Source organism: Pristiophorus japonicus, chromosome 24, assembly GCF_044704955.1.
Source record: "Pristiophorus japonicus isolate sPriJap1 chromosome 24, sPriJap1.hap1, whole genome shotgun sequence".
Classification (NCBI taxonomy): domain Eukaryota; kingdom Metazoa; phylum Chordata; class Chondrichthyes; family Pristiophoridae; genus Pristiophorus; species Pristiophorus japonicus.
This window is the reverse complement of record NC_092000.1, coordinates 11,179,419-11,197,982: the sequence shown is the minus strand read 5'-3', so window position 1 is coordinate 11,197,982 and position 18,564 is coordinate 11,179,419. Positions and strand designations below refer to the sequence as shown.

At 46.4% G+C, this 18,564-nt stretch overlaps 1 protein-coding gene across 1 annotated transcript in view; it reads right to left on the bottom strand.

The window, feature by feature from the left end:
• camsap3 (calmodulin regulated spectrin-associated protein family, member 3) overlaps window positions 1–15,471 on the bottom strand; it is a 224,681-nt gene extending 209,210 nt beyond the window's left edge. Inside the window, exon 1 of the mRNA XM_070867249.1 lies at window positions 15,102–15,471. Coding sequence (XP_070723350.1) covers window positions 15,102–15,231 — 130 coding nt within the window. The 5' untranslated portion in view covers window positions 15,232–15,471. The remainder of the gene's footprint in view (window positions 1–15,101) is intronic.
• Between the last annotated feature and the right edge of the window lie 3,093 nt (window positions 15,472–18,564).

Here is an 18,564-nt window from a genome sequence, read left to right as displayed (position 1 = left end):
GAGGTTAAAGACTTGTATTTATAAAAGCACCTTTCACGATCACCGGACGTCTCAAAGCACTTTACGGCCAATGAAGTATCTGCACTGTTAAAGTGTAGTCGCTGTTGTAATGGGAGAAATGTGGCAGCCAATTTGAGCACAGCAAACTCCCACAAACAACCATGTGATAATGACCAGAATCTGTTTTTTTTTTAGTTATGTTGATTGAGGGATAAATATTGGCCCCAGGACACTGGGGATAACTCCCCGGCTCTTCTTCGAAATAGTGCCATGGGATCTTTTGCATCCACCAGAGAGAGCAGACGGGGCCTCAGTTTAACGTCTCATCCGAAAGACGGCACCTGACAGTGCGGCGCTCCCTCAGCACTGCACTGGGAGTGTCAGCCTAGATTTTTGTGCTCAAGTCCCTGGAGTGGGACTCGAACCCACAACCTTCTGACTCAGGCGAGTGTGCTACCCACTAAGTCACAACGGAGACTCAATAAGAACAAATGATTTCCATCGGTAATCATGAACTAGAAGGCATAAAGATCAAGAAAGGTCCCAAGGTGCTTCACAGGAGTGTTAAGAGATAAAAAATGTGACACCAAGCGGCATGAGGAGAAATTAGCGCAGGTGACCAAAAGCTTGGTCAAAGGAGTGTCTTGAAGGAGGAAAGAGGGGCGGAGAGGTTTAGGGAGAGAGTTCCAGAGCTTGGGGCCCAGACAACAGAAGGCACGGACCACCGATGGTTGAGCGATTATAAATCAGGGATGCTCAAGAGGGCAGAATTAGAGGAGCGCAGAGTAGGGACATAGAATGCTCCATCGGAAACATTCCGATGGTGGGAGCATGACTCTCAATAGCTTTTTTTAAAAAAAAAAGTGTCAGAAGTCTATTTCAAAAGTAAAAATCTAAAAGGGGTCCAGGAAAGGGACCAAATGAATCTCAGCAGAATGGGCCAGCAGAGGTGCAACAGGCAGAATGGCCTCATTCTGTGCTTTGCAATTCCACGATCATCATCATAGGCAGTCCCTCGAAGTCAAGGAAGACTGGTTTCCACTCAAAGTGAGTTCTTCAATGACTGAACAGTCCAATACGGGAATTACAGTCTCTGAATACAATCAAAGCCCGACTGCAGTCGAATCGTGGCTCTGCAGGTCAGGATAGACTAAACCAGACTGGGTAACCAGGATTACAAGAGCGCAGACTAAACCAGGATGGTCTAGGTAGAGACAACTGGGGCACTTCATAAGCCTTGGGGAATTTTCACTAACTGTACCTTCAACTGATGTCGCACAAATTCTTCTAGGCATCAAAATATCATAGCATGGGTCCACTTCTGTATCGCTTGAAATTCGGGAAACAGTAGTCAGGAGCTCACTCGCTGTCAAACTGTCAGTCAACGCTCCTGTGAAGCGCCTCGGGTCATTTTACTATATTAAAAGATACTGTAGCATTACAATTTGTTGCTGTATCCAGTGGGAGAATAGGCAGTGGACAGTGTGGGAGCCCTCTCCAGTACAGTTGTGACGACAAGGGGGAAGAAGGGAATGGGTCACGATTATGGTTTAGTTAGCTTTATCCTGGAATTTGATCATAGACACACGACACTCAATGGCGGGTCAGTCAGTGTTCTCGATCAGGCCAACATCCCCTGCATCGAAGCACTGACCACACTCGACCAGCTCCGTGGGGCGGGCCACATCGTCCGCATGCCCGACACAAGACTCCCAAAGCAAGCGCTCTACCCGGAACGCCCGCATGGCAAGCGAGCCCCAGGTGGGCAGAGGAAACATTTCAAGGACACCCTCAAAGCCTCCTCGATAAAGTGCAAGATCCCCACCAACACCTGGGAACCCCTGGCCCAAGATCACCCCAAGTGGAGGAAGAGCATCCGGAAGGACGCTGAGTACCTCGATTCTCATTGCCAAGAGCATGCAGAAATCAAGCGCAGGCAGTGGAAGGAATGTACGGCAAACCAGACTCCCCACCCACCCTTTCCTTCAACCACTGTCTGCCCCACCTGTGACAGAGACTGTAATTCTTGTATTGGACTGTATAGTCACCTGAGAACTCATTTTTGGAGTGGAAGCAATCTAAGGGTTAAGTCATGACAGGAGAGCTCGGTCACGTGATATGCTCCTCCTGTACCATGTGGGAACTCAGGGACGCTTCCGATGGCCCTGACGACGACGTGTGCGGGAAGTGTATCCGCCTCGAGCTCCTGACAGACCGCGTTGCGGAGTTGGAGCTGAGGGTGGATTTACTCTGGAGCAGCCACAATGCTGAGAATGACGTGAGTAGCAAGTGCAGCGAGTTGGTCTTACCGCAGGTGAAGAGTCCACAGCCAGCTACGGAATGGAAGACCAGCAGGAAGAGCAGTGCAAGGAAGGTAGTGCAGGGGTCCCCTGCGGTCATCCCCCTGCAAAACAGATACACTGCTTTGGGTACTGTTGAGGAGAATGACTCATCAGGGGAGGGCAGCAGCAGCCAAGTTCATGGCACCGTGGCTGGCTCTGCTGCACAGAAGGGCGGGAAAAAGAGTGGGAGAGCGATAGTGATAGGGGACTCGATTGTAAAGGGAATAGATAGGAGTTTCTGCGGCCGCAACCGAGACTCCAGGATGGTATATTGCCTCCCTGGTGCAAGGGTCAAGGATGTCTCGGAGTGGCCGCAGAGCATTCTGGAGAGGAAGGGTGAACAGCCAGTTGTTGTGGTACATGTAGGTACCAACGATATAGGTAAGAAGCGGGAAGAGGTCCTACAAGCTGAATTTAGGGAGCTAGGAGTTAAATTAAAAAGTAGGACCTCAAAAAGGTAGTAATCTCTGGATTGCTACCAGTGCCATGTGCTAATCAGAGTAGAGGGAGCAGGATAGTTAGAATAAATACGTGGCTTGAGCAGTGGTGCAAGAGGGAGGGATTCAAATTCCTAGGACATTGGAACCAGTTCTGGGGGAAGTGGGACCTGTACAAAAGGGACGGTCTGCACTTGGGCAGGACTGGAACTGATGTCCTGGGGGTAACATTTGCTGATGCTGTTCGGGAGTGTTTAAACTAATATGGCAGGGGGATGGGAACCTATGCAGCGAGATAGGGCGAAGTAATATGGAGTCAGAAACAGATGGTAGAAAGGTAAAAAGCAAAATGGAAGGCCGAGTAAACAAAGGCAAGAAACAAAAAGGGCCACACTACATAATTCTAAAAGGACAAAGAAAGAGTGTTAAAAAAAAACAAGCCTGAAGGCTTTGTGATTTAATGCAAGGAGTATCCGTAATAAGGTGGATGAATTAACTGTGCAAATAGATGTTAACAAATATGATGTGATTGGGATTACAGAGACGTGGCTCCAGGATGATCAGGGCTGGGAACTCAACGTCCTTGGGTAGTCAACATTCAGGAAGGATAGAATAAAAGGAAAAGGAGGTGGGGTAGCATTGCTGGTTAAAGAGGAGATTAATGCAGTAATTAGGAAGGACATTAGCTTGGATGATGTGGAATCTATATGGGTAGAGCTGCAGAACACCAAAGGGCAAAAAACATTAGTGGGAGTTGTGTACAGACCTCCAAACAGTAGTAGTGATGTTGGGGAGGGCATCAAACAGGAAATTAGGGGTGCATGCAATAAAGGTGCAGCAGTTATCATGGGTGACTTTAATATGCATATAGATTGGGCTAACCAAACTGGAAGCAATACGGTGGAGGAGGATTTCCTGGAGTGCATAAGGGATGGTTTTCTAGACCAATATGTCGAGGAACCAACTAGGGGGAAGGCCATCTTAGACTGGGTGTTGTGTAATGAGAGAGGATTAATTAGCAATGTCGTTGTGCGAGGCCCCTTGGGGAAGAGTGACCATAACATGGTGGAATTCTACATTAGGATGGAGAATGAAACAGTTAATTCAGAGACCATGGTCCAGAACTTAAAGGAGGGTAACTTTGAAGGTATGAGGCATGAATTGGCTAGGATAGATTGGCGAATGATATTTAAGGGGTTGACAGTGGATGGGCAATGGCAGACATTTAGAGACCGCATGGATGAATTACAACAATTGTACATCCCTGTCTGGCGTAAAAATAAAAAAGGGAAGGTGGCTCAACCGTGGCTATCAAGGAAAATCAGGGATAGCATTAAAGCCAAGGAAGTGGCATACAAATTGGTCAGAAATAGCAGTGAACTTGGGGACTGGGAGAAATTTAGAACTCAGCAGAGGAGGACAAAGGGTTTGATTAGGGCAGGGAAAAAAGAGTACGAGAGGAAGCTTGCAGGGAACATTAAGACGGACTGCAAAAGTTTCTATAGGTATGTAAAGAGAAAAAGGTTAGTAAAGACAAATGTAGGTCCCCTGCAGTCAGAATCAGGGGAAGTCATAATGGAGAACAAAGAAATGGCAGACCAATTGAACAAGTACTTTGGTTCGGTATTCACCAAGGAGGACACGAACAACCTTCCGGATATAAAAGGGGTCAGAGGGTCTAGTAAGAAGGAGGAACTGAGGGAAATCCTTATTAGTCGGGAAATTGTGTTGGGGAAATTGATGGGATTGAAGGCCGATAAATCCCCAGGGCCTGATGGACTGCATCCCAGAGTACTTAAGGAGGTGGCCTTGGAAATAGCGGATGCATTGACAGTCATTTTCCAACATTCCATAGACCCTGGATCAGTTCCTATCGAGTGGAGGGTAGCCAATGGAACCCCACTTTTTAAAAAAGGAGGGAGAGAGAAAACAGGGAATTATAGACCGGTCAGCCTGACATCAGTAGTGGGTAAAATGATGGAATCAATTATTAAGGATGTCATAGCAGCGCATTTGGAAAGAGGGGACATGATCGGTCCAAGTCAACATGGATTTGTGAAAGGGAGATCGTGCTTGACAAATCTTCTGGAATTTTTTGAGGATGTTTCCAGTAAAGTGGACAAGGGAGAACCAGTTGATGTGGTATATTTGGACTTTCAAAAGGCTTTCGACAAGGTCCCACACAAGAGATTAATGTGCAAAGTTAAAGCACATGGGATTGGGGATAGTGTGCTGACATGGATTGAGAACTGGTTGTCAGACAGGAAGCAAAGAGTAGGAGTAAATGGGTACTTTTCAGAATGGCAGGCAGTGACTAGTGGGGTACCACAAGGTTCTGTGCTGTGGCCCCAGCTGTTTACTTTGTACATTAACGATTTGGACGAGGGGATTAAATGTAGTATCTCCAAATTTGCGGATGACACTAAGTTGGGTGGCAGTGTGAGCTGCGAGGAGGATGCTATGAGGCTGCAGAGTGACTTGGATAGGTTAGGTGAGTGGGCAAATGCATGGCAGATGAAGTATAATGTGGATAAATGTGAGGTTATCCACTTTGGTGGTAAAAACAGACAGACAGACTATTATCTGAATGGTGACAGATTAGGAAAAGGGGAGGTGCAACGAGACCTGGGTGTCATGGTACATCAGTCATTGAAGGTTGGCATGCAGGTACAGCAGGCAGTTAAGAAAGCAAATGGCATGTTGGCCTTCATAGCGAGGGGATTTGAGTACAGGGGCAGGGAGGTGTTGCTACAGTTGCATAGGGCCTTGGTGAGGCCACACCTGGAGTATTGTGTACAGTTTTGGTCTCCTAACTTGAGGAAGGACATTCTTGCTATTGAGGGAGTGCAGCGAAGGTTCACCAGACCGACTCCCGGGATGGCGGGACTGACCTACCAAGAAAGACTGGATCAACTGGGCTTGTATTCACTGGAGTTCAGAAGAATGAGAGGGGATCTCATAGAAACATTTAAAATTTTGACGGGTTTAGACAGGTTAGATGCAGGAAGAATGTTTCCAATGTTGGGGAAGTCCAGAACCAGGGGTCACAGTCTAAGGATAAGGGGTAAGCCATTTAGGACCGAGATGAGGAGAAACTTCTTCACCCAGAGAGTGGTGAACCTGTGGAATTCTCTACCACAGAAAGTTGTTGAGGCCAATTCACGAAATATATTCAAAAAGGAGTTAGTGTAGTCCTTACTACTAGGGGGATCAAGGGTTATGACGAGAAAGCAGGAATGGGGTACTGAAGTTGCATGTTCAACCATGAACTCATTGAATGATGGTGCAGGCTCGAAGGGCCGAATGGCCTACTCCTGCACCTATTTTCTATGTTTCCTTCGATTTTGAGGGACTGCCTATGATGAGTTAATGTCCATATTGTTTGCTAACAAAATACAGAGTATCTATATGCAACAGGATCAATTCAAAAAAGCCATTTCTACAGCAATGGAACCCTTCATGCGTTGATTATTATCTAGTGGATATCTCTCTGATGCTTTTAATTTCCTGATTCAAGGTAAATGCAGGATCTCACAGCAGAGAGGTCCCCCCACCTACCCCACTCCAAAAACTCGCATTGTCCTTAACAAATCTTGCACATCACCTCAAGATCATCCCCCTATTCATTTTCTGGAGCGCAGGGGCAGGAAGATAGATATTCAGGCAAGACAAGGGAACAGTTACAATTCAAGAGGTTCGACTCAGGCTCATTTCATTGGTTAGGTTCCAACCCATCCGCCACCCACCCCTCTCTACCCTCCCCCACCTTCCAATGACCCAAAACTCAATCTTATGCAGGACATATCTTGTTATGTATGCAACCCTATGTAACCAGCATTAGACCATCACCAAAGGGCATATCTGTTGGCATCCTAAGGGATCCCAGCATCCCTTGGGAGCATTGTATATAAGCAGGCCTCCCATGCTGTACCAACACTCTGGAGTTAGAATAAAGAGACTAAAGTCACAATTATTCATGTCTACCGCACTCAAACACATCACTTTATTCTGGACATAACATATCAGGGACAGCGAGACTCTGGATGAACCATGAAGTCTTCTACCAGCGTTGTGGTAAGATAGCATTGTTATGATGTCACTGGACTCGTAATCCAGAGGCCGGGACTAATGACCCGGCTACGCAAGTTCAAATCCCAGCACGGCAGCTGGGGGAATTTAAATTCAGTTACTAAACAAATATGGAATAAAACGCTCGTGTCAGTCATGGTGACCATGAAACTACCGGATTGCCGTAAAAACCGCATCTGGTTCACCAGTTCTCTTTAGGGAAGGAAATCTGCCGTCCCTTACCTGGTCTGGGCCTAGATGTGGCTCCAGACCCACAGTAATGTGGTTGACTTTTAACTGCCCTCTAAAATGGCAGCTCATCATCAACTGCGATTAGAGATGGGCAATTAACGCTGGCCTAGCCGGCAATGTCCACATCCCGTGAACGAATAACTAAAAATCAGAATGCCCAGACGTAACTGGATCTGCTCCAGCTCTCTGAACTGATTAACACACTGACACACCACATGACAAGCTCTAAACTACGAGATTGTGTTCCTCAGAAGCTAAAATTCAGAAGCAAGACTAAATCCACTATCACTTACTGCAAAACAGTTTGTTTTTCCTTGAAAACATCTTTTGACACAATTTTTGCCTGAGAACACGCTGTTCCTCGCAGTACAGTGATTTGCACGAGCGATGATGGAAGTGAACCAGAGTGACGCCCATCGCGTTTATCCTCAGATTCAGGCTACGAAGCAGTCAATCAAGAACCAAAACACAAACACAATGATCGGACATGTGTACCATAGTGATTGGCAGCAACACAACAACTTGTATTTATATAGCACCGTTAACATAGTGAAACATCAAGGCCATTCACAGGGAGTATAAAGAAATAAAATATTTTACACCGCACAAGTAGAAATTAGCGCAGGTGACCAAAAGCTCGGTCAAAGAGGTAGGTTTTGAGGAAAGAGAGGCAAGAACATAACATAAGAAATAGGAGCAGGAGTAGGCCATCCGGCCCCTCGAACCTGCTCCGCCATTTAATACGATCATGGCTGATCTGATCATGGGCTCAGCTCCCCTTTCCTGCCCGCTCCCCATAACGCCTTATTCCCTTATCGGTTAAGAGAAGCGGAGAGGTTTAGGCAGGGAGTTCCAGAGCTTGGGGCCCAGGCAACAGAAGACACGGCCACCCATGGTTGAGCGATTATAAACCAGGGATGCTCAAGAGGTCAGAATTAGAGGAGCACAGAGATCTCACGGGGCTGGAGGAGATTACAAAGATAATAGAGAGGTGCAGAGACTCAGAGACAAAGATAATGCATCTGCATTAATAAGGAAATCGAATCAGTGTAGATCCACATCATAGAACACTGAATGAGGCCATTCGGGCCATCATTCCTGTGCCGGCTCTTTGAAAGGTCGATTTAGCCCCACTCCCCCACACTCTCCCCATACCTCTGCAAATGTTTCCATTTCCAAGCCAAAATCCCCTTTTGAAAGCTACAATTAAATCTGCTTCCATCGCCTTTTCAGGCAGTGATTTGAAGATTATAGCAACTCACTATATAAAATAAATTCTCATCTCCCTCTGGTTCTTTTGCCAATGATCTTAACTCTATCCTTTGGTTACCAATCCTAGCGCCATTGGAAACAATTTCTCAATTACTCTTATCAAAACCCCTCATGATTTTGAATGCCTTTATTAATTCTCCCCTTAACCTTCTTTGCTCCAAGAACAATAACTCTGGCACATTATGCATTCATACAAGGTGATGCTCCTCGGAGACCCGTGGATTCTACCCACCATTTTCGCATCTTTTACTTCGCGGTATTTATGACTCTTTTTATCACTTTCATACAAATGGTCTCGACAGTCAGTAGAAAATGTTTTAGATGTTATTTTCCATCTGTATTGCAAGCTGACCTTACGCAAACTACAGGTGATCCAAAACTCGGCTGCCCATGTCCCAACTCGCACCAAGTCCCGCTCACCCATCACCCCCTGTGCTCGCTGACCTACTTTGGCTTCCAGTTAAGCAACGCCTCGATTTCAAAATTCTCATCCTTATTTTCAAATTCTTCCATGGCCTCGCCCCTCCCTACCTCTAATCTCCTCCAGACTCCCCCCACCCCCAGATATCTGCGCTCCTCTAATGCTGCCCTCGAGCGTCCCAGATTATAATTGTTCAACCATTGGTGGCCATGCCTTCTGTTGCCTCGGCCCTAAGCTTTGAACCTCCCTGCCTAAACCTCTCTTTCCTCCTTCAAGACATTCCTTAAAACAAATCTCTTTGACTAAGCTTTTGGTCACCTGCGTTAATGCCTACTTATGTGACTCGCTGTCAAATTTTTTTAACAATCGCATAATACTCCTCTGTGAAGCACCTTGGGATGTTTCACTACATTAAAGGCAGTATATAAATACATGCTGTTATGGTTGTTTTAAAGTTGGAGAAAGAGGTGCAATTAAGGTCGTTGCTAGGTCAAAATCCTGGAACTCCCTCCCTGACAGCACTGTGGGAGCACCTTCACCACACGGACTGCAGCAGTTCAAGGCGGCTCACCACCACCTTCTCAAGGGCGATTAGGGATGGGCAATAAATGCCGACCTTGCCAGCGACGCCCACATCCCAGGAATAAAATTTTAAAAGAAGGACACTACAAAGAACTTAACATGATCTGAGCAAGCTAATTAGCAACATGATTATTTATAAATTAAGGAAAGGGATAGACCATAACCCCCACAGGTATAATAGTACAGTGTTTATGGTACTGAACTTGCAACACAGAGGCTGACTAAGTGATTTCAATAAATCTGCTCATTTGTGGGCTGGCACCAGAAACAATGACCATGAAAGATGCCAGATTGTTGCAACATCTCAACTGATTCATTCATGCCCTTCCGGGGAAAGAATCCACCTCTAATGTATTTTCTTCATGGGTTCTTTGCTTAAGAATCCATAGCAACACATTGCTATTAAGAACTAGTTGGTTTATTAACAAAAGGTTTACTAATCACACTACACATTACCAGTTCATCCACTCGGCTCACAACTGCAAACCTCATCACAGATCCCCAAAACCAACTGGCTGGGGTTTTATGGAGTCTTCAACATCACGTGACTGGCTAAGCTACTCCCACTCAACAGCTCTGCAACTACCTGGGAGCATATATTACACTCTCCCATACCTAGTCTGACCCATGCGACTAGTCCAAGTCAATTCTTAACACCGTCTGAAGTGGTCTAACAAACCGCTCAGTTATCCAGTCACCAGGAATCTCACCATCACCTTCACAGGGCAACTAGGGTTGGGCAATCAATGTGGCCTTGCCAGCATTGCCCAAACCTTGGCAAGTTAACCCCATAAACTCTTTTACAATATCGCTCAATCCCTCCCTCTTCAGCTGCTAATCTCATACGATCTATGGAGATTAACATCTACAGTTTGTCCATGAGACAGGGGACCGTTTCCATTTTAGGGAAGGCTGGTCTCAAAATTTCGGCGATTAAGACCCATTTCCTTCGAAAATGTGCGCAATTAATATCTATGTCTCTTCCTCCCCCTCTCAAATGACTAGTCAAATACATTATGCTCCTCTTCCTCCAATGTGAAACAGCCTGCAATACAGATAGACAATCACATGCAAAACATGTTGTACTGACTGTCAAAAGACCATTTGTACTGAGCTCCCACTTGTTCTCTGGAAACGAGCAAGAGCGACTGATTTCCTCGACACAATATTGCTTTTCCTCGCCTGCTTCAGGAGCGACCCGTTCTGCTTAGTGTTGATCAAGCTGCACAATAATCTAAAAGAGATTGGCCAACACTGAGGAGCGTGGGCTGACCCTGCGCCCCCCCACCCTCCCCAATATATGAACCATCACCTGCCAAGATCAGAGTGGCATATTGAAGTGAGGTAAAGAGTGAAAGGAGCAAGGTAGAGAAATGGGCAATGGTGCCAGGACAACGCACGATTCGGCAAAGCAGCAGATGCAGTATAAATGTGGATAAATGAGAGATTATCTACTTTGATGGCAAAAACAGGAAGGCAGATTATCTGAATGGTGACAGATTAGTAAAAGGGAAGGTGCAACAAGACCTGGGTATCATGGTACATCATTGAAAGTAGGCATGCAGGTACAGCAGGCGGTGAAGGCAGCAAATGGCATGTTGGCCTTCATAGTGAGAGCATGTGAGTATGGGAGCAGAGAGGTTTTACTGCAGTTGTACAGGGCCTTGGTGAGGCCACACCTTGAATATTGTGTACAGTTTTGGTCTCCTAATTGGAGAAAGGACATTCTTGCTATTGAGGGAGTGTAGCGAAGGTTCACCAGATTGATTCCCGGGATGGCAGGACTGACATATGAAGAAAGACTGGATCGACTAGGTTTATATTCACTGGAATTTAGAAGAATGAGAGGGGATCTCATAAAACAGAAAATTCTGACGGGATTGAACAGGTTAGATGCAGGAAGAATGTTCCCGATGTTGAGGAAGTCCAGAACCAGGGGTCACAGTTGAAGGATAAGCGGTAAGCCATTTAGGACCGAGATGAGGAGATACTTCTTCACTCAGAGTTGTGAACCTATGGAATTCTCTACCACAGAAAGTTGTTGAGGCCAGTTCGTTGGATATATTGAAAAGGGAGTTAGATGTGGCCCTTACGGCTAAAGGGATCGGGGGTATGGAGAAGGCGGCAGGAGTAGGGTACTGAAGTTGCATGATCATATTGAATGGTGGTGCAGGCTTGAAGGGCCGAATGGCCGACTCCTGCACCTATTTTCTATGTCTCTATGAATCTTTTCAGTTCGGGTACAGGTTGAGAAGATGTGGCGAAGGCAAATGAGAACCTGGGGAGGTTTGGGGTCTCGAACTTTGAGATCGGACACAACCAACCTTCTGAATCTCCTCCATGGGGGGGGGGAGAAGGGGAGTAATAATTCTGTGTGATTCTGCTGTACTTATTTTCCACAAGCACAACCACCTGTACACTGAGAATCCAGGTCTATAAAACATGGTTATGGTCAGTATTGATAGTACTGAGTGTAACTGACCTGGAAGAAAGACCTGCACCTTTCACCACCAAAAGCGCTTTACAGCCACTGAACTACTTTGAGTGTAAAATGTTGTAATGTGGGAAACTCAGCAGCTAATTTGCACACAGCAAGTTCCCACAAACAGCAATGTGAGAATGACTAGATTAATCGGTTATGTTGATTGAGGGATAAATATTGGCCAGGACAACTCCCCTGCTCTTCTTCAATATGGTGCCATGGGATCTTTTCCGTCCAACTGAGAGAGCAGACTGGGCCTCGGTTTAACGTCTTATCCGAAAGACGGCACCTCAATGTGCAGCACTCCCTCAGCACTGCACTGGGAGTATCGGCCTAGATTTTTGTGCTCAAGTCTCTGGACTGGGACTTGAAGCCCCCTTGTGACTCAGAGGCGAGGGTGCTACCAACTCACACGAAATGACATACTGAATTTGTAAAATCATTAACCAAAGGCCCAATTCAAAGCGGCGACGAGATTAAGCACGGAAAAATTGGGTCGTGTTCTTGAAATGAACATGTATGGCAAGATGGGTCTTCACAGAGAACCGGTCAGCCCATTTGATCTCAAGCTCGCTAAACACCAACCGCATCATTTTCCCATTACAGCACTGAGCGCCTTCTGACATTAGCTCAGTCCCCTGGCCTCAAATAGACACTTCCTGGTAAGCGGTTCCAGCTGATCAGCCGCAACGCCACAGCGGCTTGGAAACTGCGGAGACTAGCAAAGCCTCAAGAGAACTTTCAAGCACAAATATTCCAGGGACACTGAAGATTACGTCCAATTGACTGCTGCGCCTCGGTCAAGGTTGGTGAAATCCCCTCTCTCAATTAGATATCGGTCAGAACGAAAAGATTACAAATTGGCAAGATTAATAGAATCTGTAATTATCTCCATCGCTCTATTTGTACATAATTAAAGGGAGCCCCCCTCCTCCCCTCCCCCCAGGCCAGGCCCCCATTCCCTCCACAGTGCAAATCTATGCTGAAGATTAAATAATACCGAGGAATCAATAAAGCCGGGACACTGAAGATCACGTGAAATTGACTGCAGACCCGGAGCTGTGCCTCAGTCGAGGTTGGTGAAATCCCCTCTCACACAATTAGATACACTGCCTTGGAGTAATTGGGTGGACTGCATTGTCAGAGATGCCATTTCTCAGCTGGGATGTTAACTGGTGTATCTCACCCGATATCGGAGATTCATTATCCTGAAGATCTGATATCTTTTTGTTAGTGAGGTGCGCCCTGAGAATCTGGACCAAAACCTACTGCCCCTCCCTTCCCCCCCCAAAAAAACTTTTAGGATTGCACAAGACCCAGCCACTGACTGGATTCCTCCAGGTAACCCTTTCTATAGTTAATATCGCTCGCGACATCCAGCGTACTCTGCATTGTATCATAAATTGGTGGAATATAGTAATTATACAATAACGTCTGGCAGACAGAGCTTGAGATCATCTAGGAACAGGAGTAGGCCCATTCAGCCCCTCTAGCCGCTTCCTCCCCCCATTCAATGAAATCATGGCTGATCTGCTATGATGTCGTAAACTTGCTGCAGTAGCGACATAAATCAATTAATACCGTTGTCCAAAACATCATTTTCACCCATCCCATCGCGGGCTTTAAATGGTCGTGATTGCAGCGCCAGCTTAAAAAAAACTGAGCCTCTCCTAATCCTCCTCCAACTTGGAATATCACAGGTTTGCAACCAAAACATGGAGCTAATAAACCTAGTCTAACTTGGATATTTAGGGAATCAAGGGACACAGTGCAGGGAAGTGGAGTTGAGGCCAAGATCAGATCAGCCATGATCTTATTGAATGGCCTACTCCTGCTCCTATTATGTTATGTTCCAGTGGCCCAGTGTCCATTATACAGACACCTTACCCACTCTCGCTCGACAAATGCTCTCAGTAAGGGTTCAGGTGATCTAAAACACTCCTAGTATGTTTTATTCTACACACACACAGAATCTTTTCATTGCATGACGAGTATCTGGAACCACAAATCAATTAGAAACATAGAAAATAGGTGCAGGAGTAGGCCATTCGGCCCTTCGAGCCTGCACCACCATTCAATATGATCATGGCTGATCATGCAAATTTAGTACCCCATTCTTGCTTTCTCTCCATACCCCTTGATCCCTTTAGCCGTAAGGGCCACATCTATGCGGTTGCAGCATGAGATTGTGGAATAAGCTAAATTTAACAGTCTCTCTCCTCACTCTCTCCCCAAGGCTTTAAAAAAAAACAGCTCGTCTAGCCAGCCGCACTTGAAAGGGTTAAGAGCAGGTTGACCTCACCTACTGGTTATACATTAGCTGGCTTGAGTCACGATCAAACGACAGTTTACAAGCGATATTTTAACAATACCATGATGTCACTCGCGGTCAGGGGGGCGGGGGGAAGCCAAGGGTTGTTGAAGCTGGAACCGCCAAAGGGATTAAAATAAAACGTGGATGAACACAGCATCCCAACCTTATCACTTGCTCGGGAAAACCCAGTCCATAAATGCCAGCTGTCAATATCGCTATTGAAACTCACACACACACACACCCCTTCTACAATTCCATTAAACCTCGACATGTCGGTAAAATATGTTCATGGCACGGTTGAAAGGGCGCTGCTGATTAAAAAAAAACACAAATAAACCCCTTTGAGAAAAAGGCCATTTCATTTAAAAGCAGCGGGGAGATTAAAAACACACACACAAACTGAAACCCCAATTGCTTCTCAATCCTCTTAACCAGTTTTAATTAATTAGTGATTGCGCCCGAATGTATTGGATCAATAACTGAATGCCCTGTTTTAAAACAATATACATTAGTGCTTGGCTTCTAACAAGCCCAAATAATGGTCCAGGAGGGTTGAGGGAGCTGGCAACAATGGCTCATCAATCAGGGAGCAGAGTGAGAGAAAATGGGCTTCTAAATTTATTAAATAAATAGGGAGAGGGACACACACATAGGTCACTGATTAAAGACGCCTTAAAACAAGCAAATGGAAATTTGAGGGGCCAATAAAGGCTTACAATATACTGGGATTCCCTCCTTCAAATGCATGTTCTATTCCAAGCTTGGGACCGCAAGGCAGGTTCAATGCCGTTGGCTTGTTTTAATTAGACACCTTCCGGTTTGCGCATTGCATTGACTTTCTCTCACACACACACACACACACAAATAGGGGAGAAGGAAAGAGAGAAACCTTTCCTATGGAACAACAAGAGAGCCTTGGACAACCATGTACCTGGTCCGTAGGATTTGGCCAGAAGCCACGACAGGCTGCCTGCGATCTTGGCCCGGAGAAAGTCGTACTGATCCAGAGGCTTAATCTCCGGGACTAGGAATGTCTTCCTCATTTCATCCACATCGACCATAGCAAAAAGAAAGAGCGGCCATACACGGCGTCGGGGGCCGGGAAAAAAACACACACAAGGCGATTAAAGACAAGTCAGCGCTGATCCCTGCACCTCCCCAGTGCCTGCTGCTCTCAGCAGTGGCTGGTGTTTAAGCGCTGGTGCCGACAGCTGTAGACCATTGTGGGAGAGGAGCTCCCATTCCTGTCCTTGCCCCTGCAGTTCAACACCTCCTCTTCCACCGGCTCTCGGATCCAGGTACTGCGCGCTGACTCACACCCGAGCTGGGAGGCTGGGCTCTGCCTCCCTCGTCATTTTTCAAGCGGTTCAGGTGTCCCTGTGCCTTCACTCACAGCACCATCTAGAGGTCCGAGTCCTCACCACCAGCTCTGCAACAATCCGTGTGACTCACAGTCAGGCGTGTGCTCATTCTATGCAATCTGCTCCCCTTCTCTTTTTTGACTGATTGACCCAGTTCCTCGCAACTATTTTAGTTGTGCACTTTAAACAAATGCCCCCTGCAACTCTTTTGTAGAAAAACAGTGAAACAATTCAAACAAGTGCCCCCTTGATTTTTTTTGTTTTTTGGGGGTTTTTTTTGAGGACACAAAAAAAACCACATTATACATAGAAACATAGAAAATAGGTGCAGGAGTAGGCCATTCGGCCCTTCGAGCCTGCACCACCATTCAATAAGATCATGGCTGATCATCACCTCAGTACCCCTTTCCTGCTTTCTCTCCATACCACTTGATCCCTTTAGCTGTAAGGGCCACATCTAATTCCATCTTGAACATATCAAATGAACTGGCCTCAACAACTCTCTGCAGTAGAGAATTCCACAGGTTAACAACTCTCTGAGTGAAGAAGTTTCTCCTCATCTCGGTCCTAAATGGCTTGCCCCTTATCCTAAGACTGTGTCCCCTAGTTCTGGACTTCCCCAACATCGGGAACATTCTCTTGCATCTAACCTGTCCAATCCCGTCAGAATTTTATATGTTTCTATGAGATCCCCTCTCATTCTTCTAAACTCCAGTGAATACAGGCCCAGTCGATCCAGTCTCTCCTCATATGTCAATCCCGCCATCCCGGTAATCAAGTCTGGTGAACCTTCGCTGCACTCCCTCAACAGCAAGAACATCCTTCCTCAGATTAGGAGACCAAAACTGTACATAATATTCCAGGTGAGGCCTCACCAAGGCCCTGTACAACTGCAGTAAGACCTCCCTGCTCCTATACTCAAATCCCCTCGCTATGAAGGCAACATGCCATTTGCCTTCTTCTCTGCCTGCTGTACCTGCATGCCAACTTTCAATGACTGATGAACCATGACACCCAGGTCTCGTTGCACCTCCCCTTTTCCTAATCTGCCGCCATTCAGATAATATTCTGCCTTCATGTTTTTGCCACCAAAGTGGATAACCTCACATTTATCCACATTATACTGCACTCCAGTCCCTCCGGCGCCCATCTCTCGCGGAAGGCCGCGAGCATACCGGTGGACTCTGCGTGCTCCATCTCCAGTGACACCCTGGCTCGAATGCAACCGCAGAAGAGAGGCAGGCAGTCGGGCTGAACGACCCCCTCGACCGCCCGCTGCCTGGTCCGGCTGATGGCCCCCTTGGCCAAGCCCAGGGGCAGTCCTATGAGGAGGCCTTCCGATCTGCCCGCTCCCCTCCGCACAGGATGCCCAAAGCTCAGGAGCGTGGGACTGAAGTGTAACCAGAATTTGAGGAGCAGCCCCCTCAAATATTGAAATATTGCAACCTCACACATTCAACATAGACATGGAACACGGACTCTTCCAGACCGCAGAAATTGCTAAGTTCCTCTCAAAGGAACAATGGTCGGTCATACATGGCCTGGAGGCGTGGCAACCCATTTACATGGAGGTGGGAGTGCCTTCTTTTAGATCACCGTCTTATTTTAAATCCACCCTGACACTCCCAGTGTAGTGCTGAGGGAGTGCTGCACTGTCGGAAGTGCTGTCTTTCGGATGAGACGTTAAACCGAGGCCCCGTCTGCTCTCTCAGGTGGATGTAAAAGATCCCATGGCACTATATCGAAGAGAGCAACAGAGTTATCCCCGGTGTCCTGGGCCAATATTTATTCCTCAATCAACATCACTGAAACAGATTATCTGGGTCATTATCATATCGCTGTATGTGGGAGCTTGCTGTGCGCAAATTGGCTGCCAGGTTTCCCACATTACAACAGTGACTACACTCCAAAAGGTACTTCATTGGCCTATACTCATTGGAGTTCAGAAGATTGAGAGGTGATCGTATCGAAACACTTAAGGTAATGAGGGGGCTCGACAAGGTGGATGGAGAGAGGATATTTCCACTGATAGGGGAAACTAAAACTAGGGGAGATAGTCTCAGAAGAGAAGCGGTCGCCCATTTAAAACTGAAATGAGGAGGAATTTCTTCTCTCAGAGGGTTTGTAAATCTGTGGAATTTTCTGCCCCAGAGAGCTGTGGAGGCTGGGTCATTGAATATATTTAAAGCGGAGATAGACAGATTTTTGAGCGATAAGGGAATAAAGGGTTATGGGGAGCGAGCTGAGTCCATGATCAGATCAGCCATGATTTTATTGAATGGCGGAGCAGGCTCAAGGGGCCAGGTGACCTACTCCTGCTCCTATTTTTTATGTTCTTATGTTCTTAAGCGCTTTGAGACGTCCGATGGTCATGAAAGGCGCTATATTTTTTTAAAAATGCAAGTCAAGTACAATATGTAATTGTTGGAAGGATTACAGGGGAGTTGAGGAGAATGTTTTTCACTCAGAGGGTGGTAGAGGCAGAAACCCTCATCACATTTGGATATGCTCTTCAAGTGCCGTAACCTACAAGGCTACGGACCAAGAGCTGGAAAGTGGGATTAGGATGGATAGCTCTTTGTCGGCTGGCACAGACACGATGGGCCGAATGGCCTCCTTGTTTGCTGTAAATTTCTATGATTCTAACAACACAGAAGGAGGCCATTCGGCCCATCGTGCCTGTGCCGGCTCTTTGAAAGGCCTGTCTAATTTAACCCCACACCCTAGTTTTCCTCCATAACCCTGAAAATCAATCCTCTTGAAGCAGGTGTCCAATGGCCTTTTGAAAGTTGCTGTGGAATCTGATTGCACAACCCTTTCCAGGGTACTTTCCAGGACTAAACAACCTTCTGTGTGAAGACATCTCTCCTCTTCTCCCCTCTAGTGCATTTGGCATGAGGAAGGCCATTTGGCCCATCCTTCTATAGATACCCAAAGTTAACCATACCCTTTGCAGCATCCAATTATATCTTCAATGGATCCTAGCTACAATACTTTATCTGGGAGTCCATTTCACACACTTATCAGGCATTG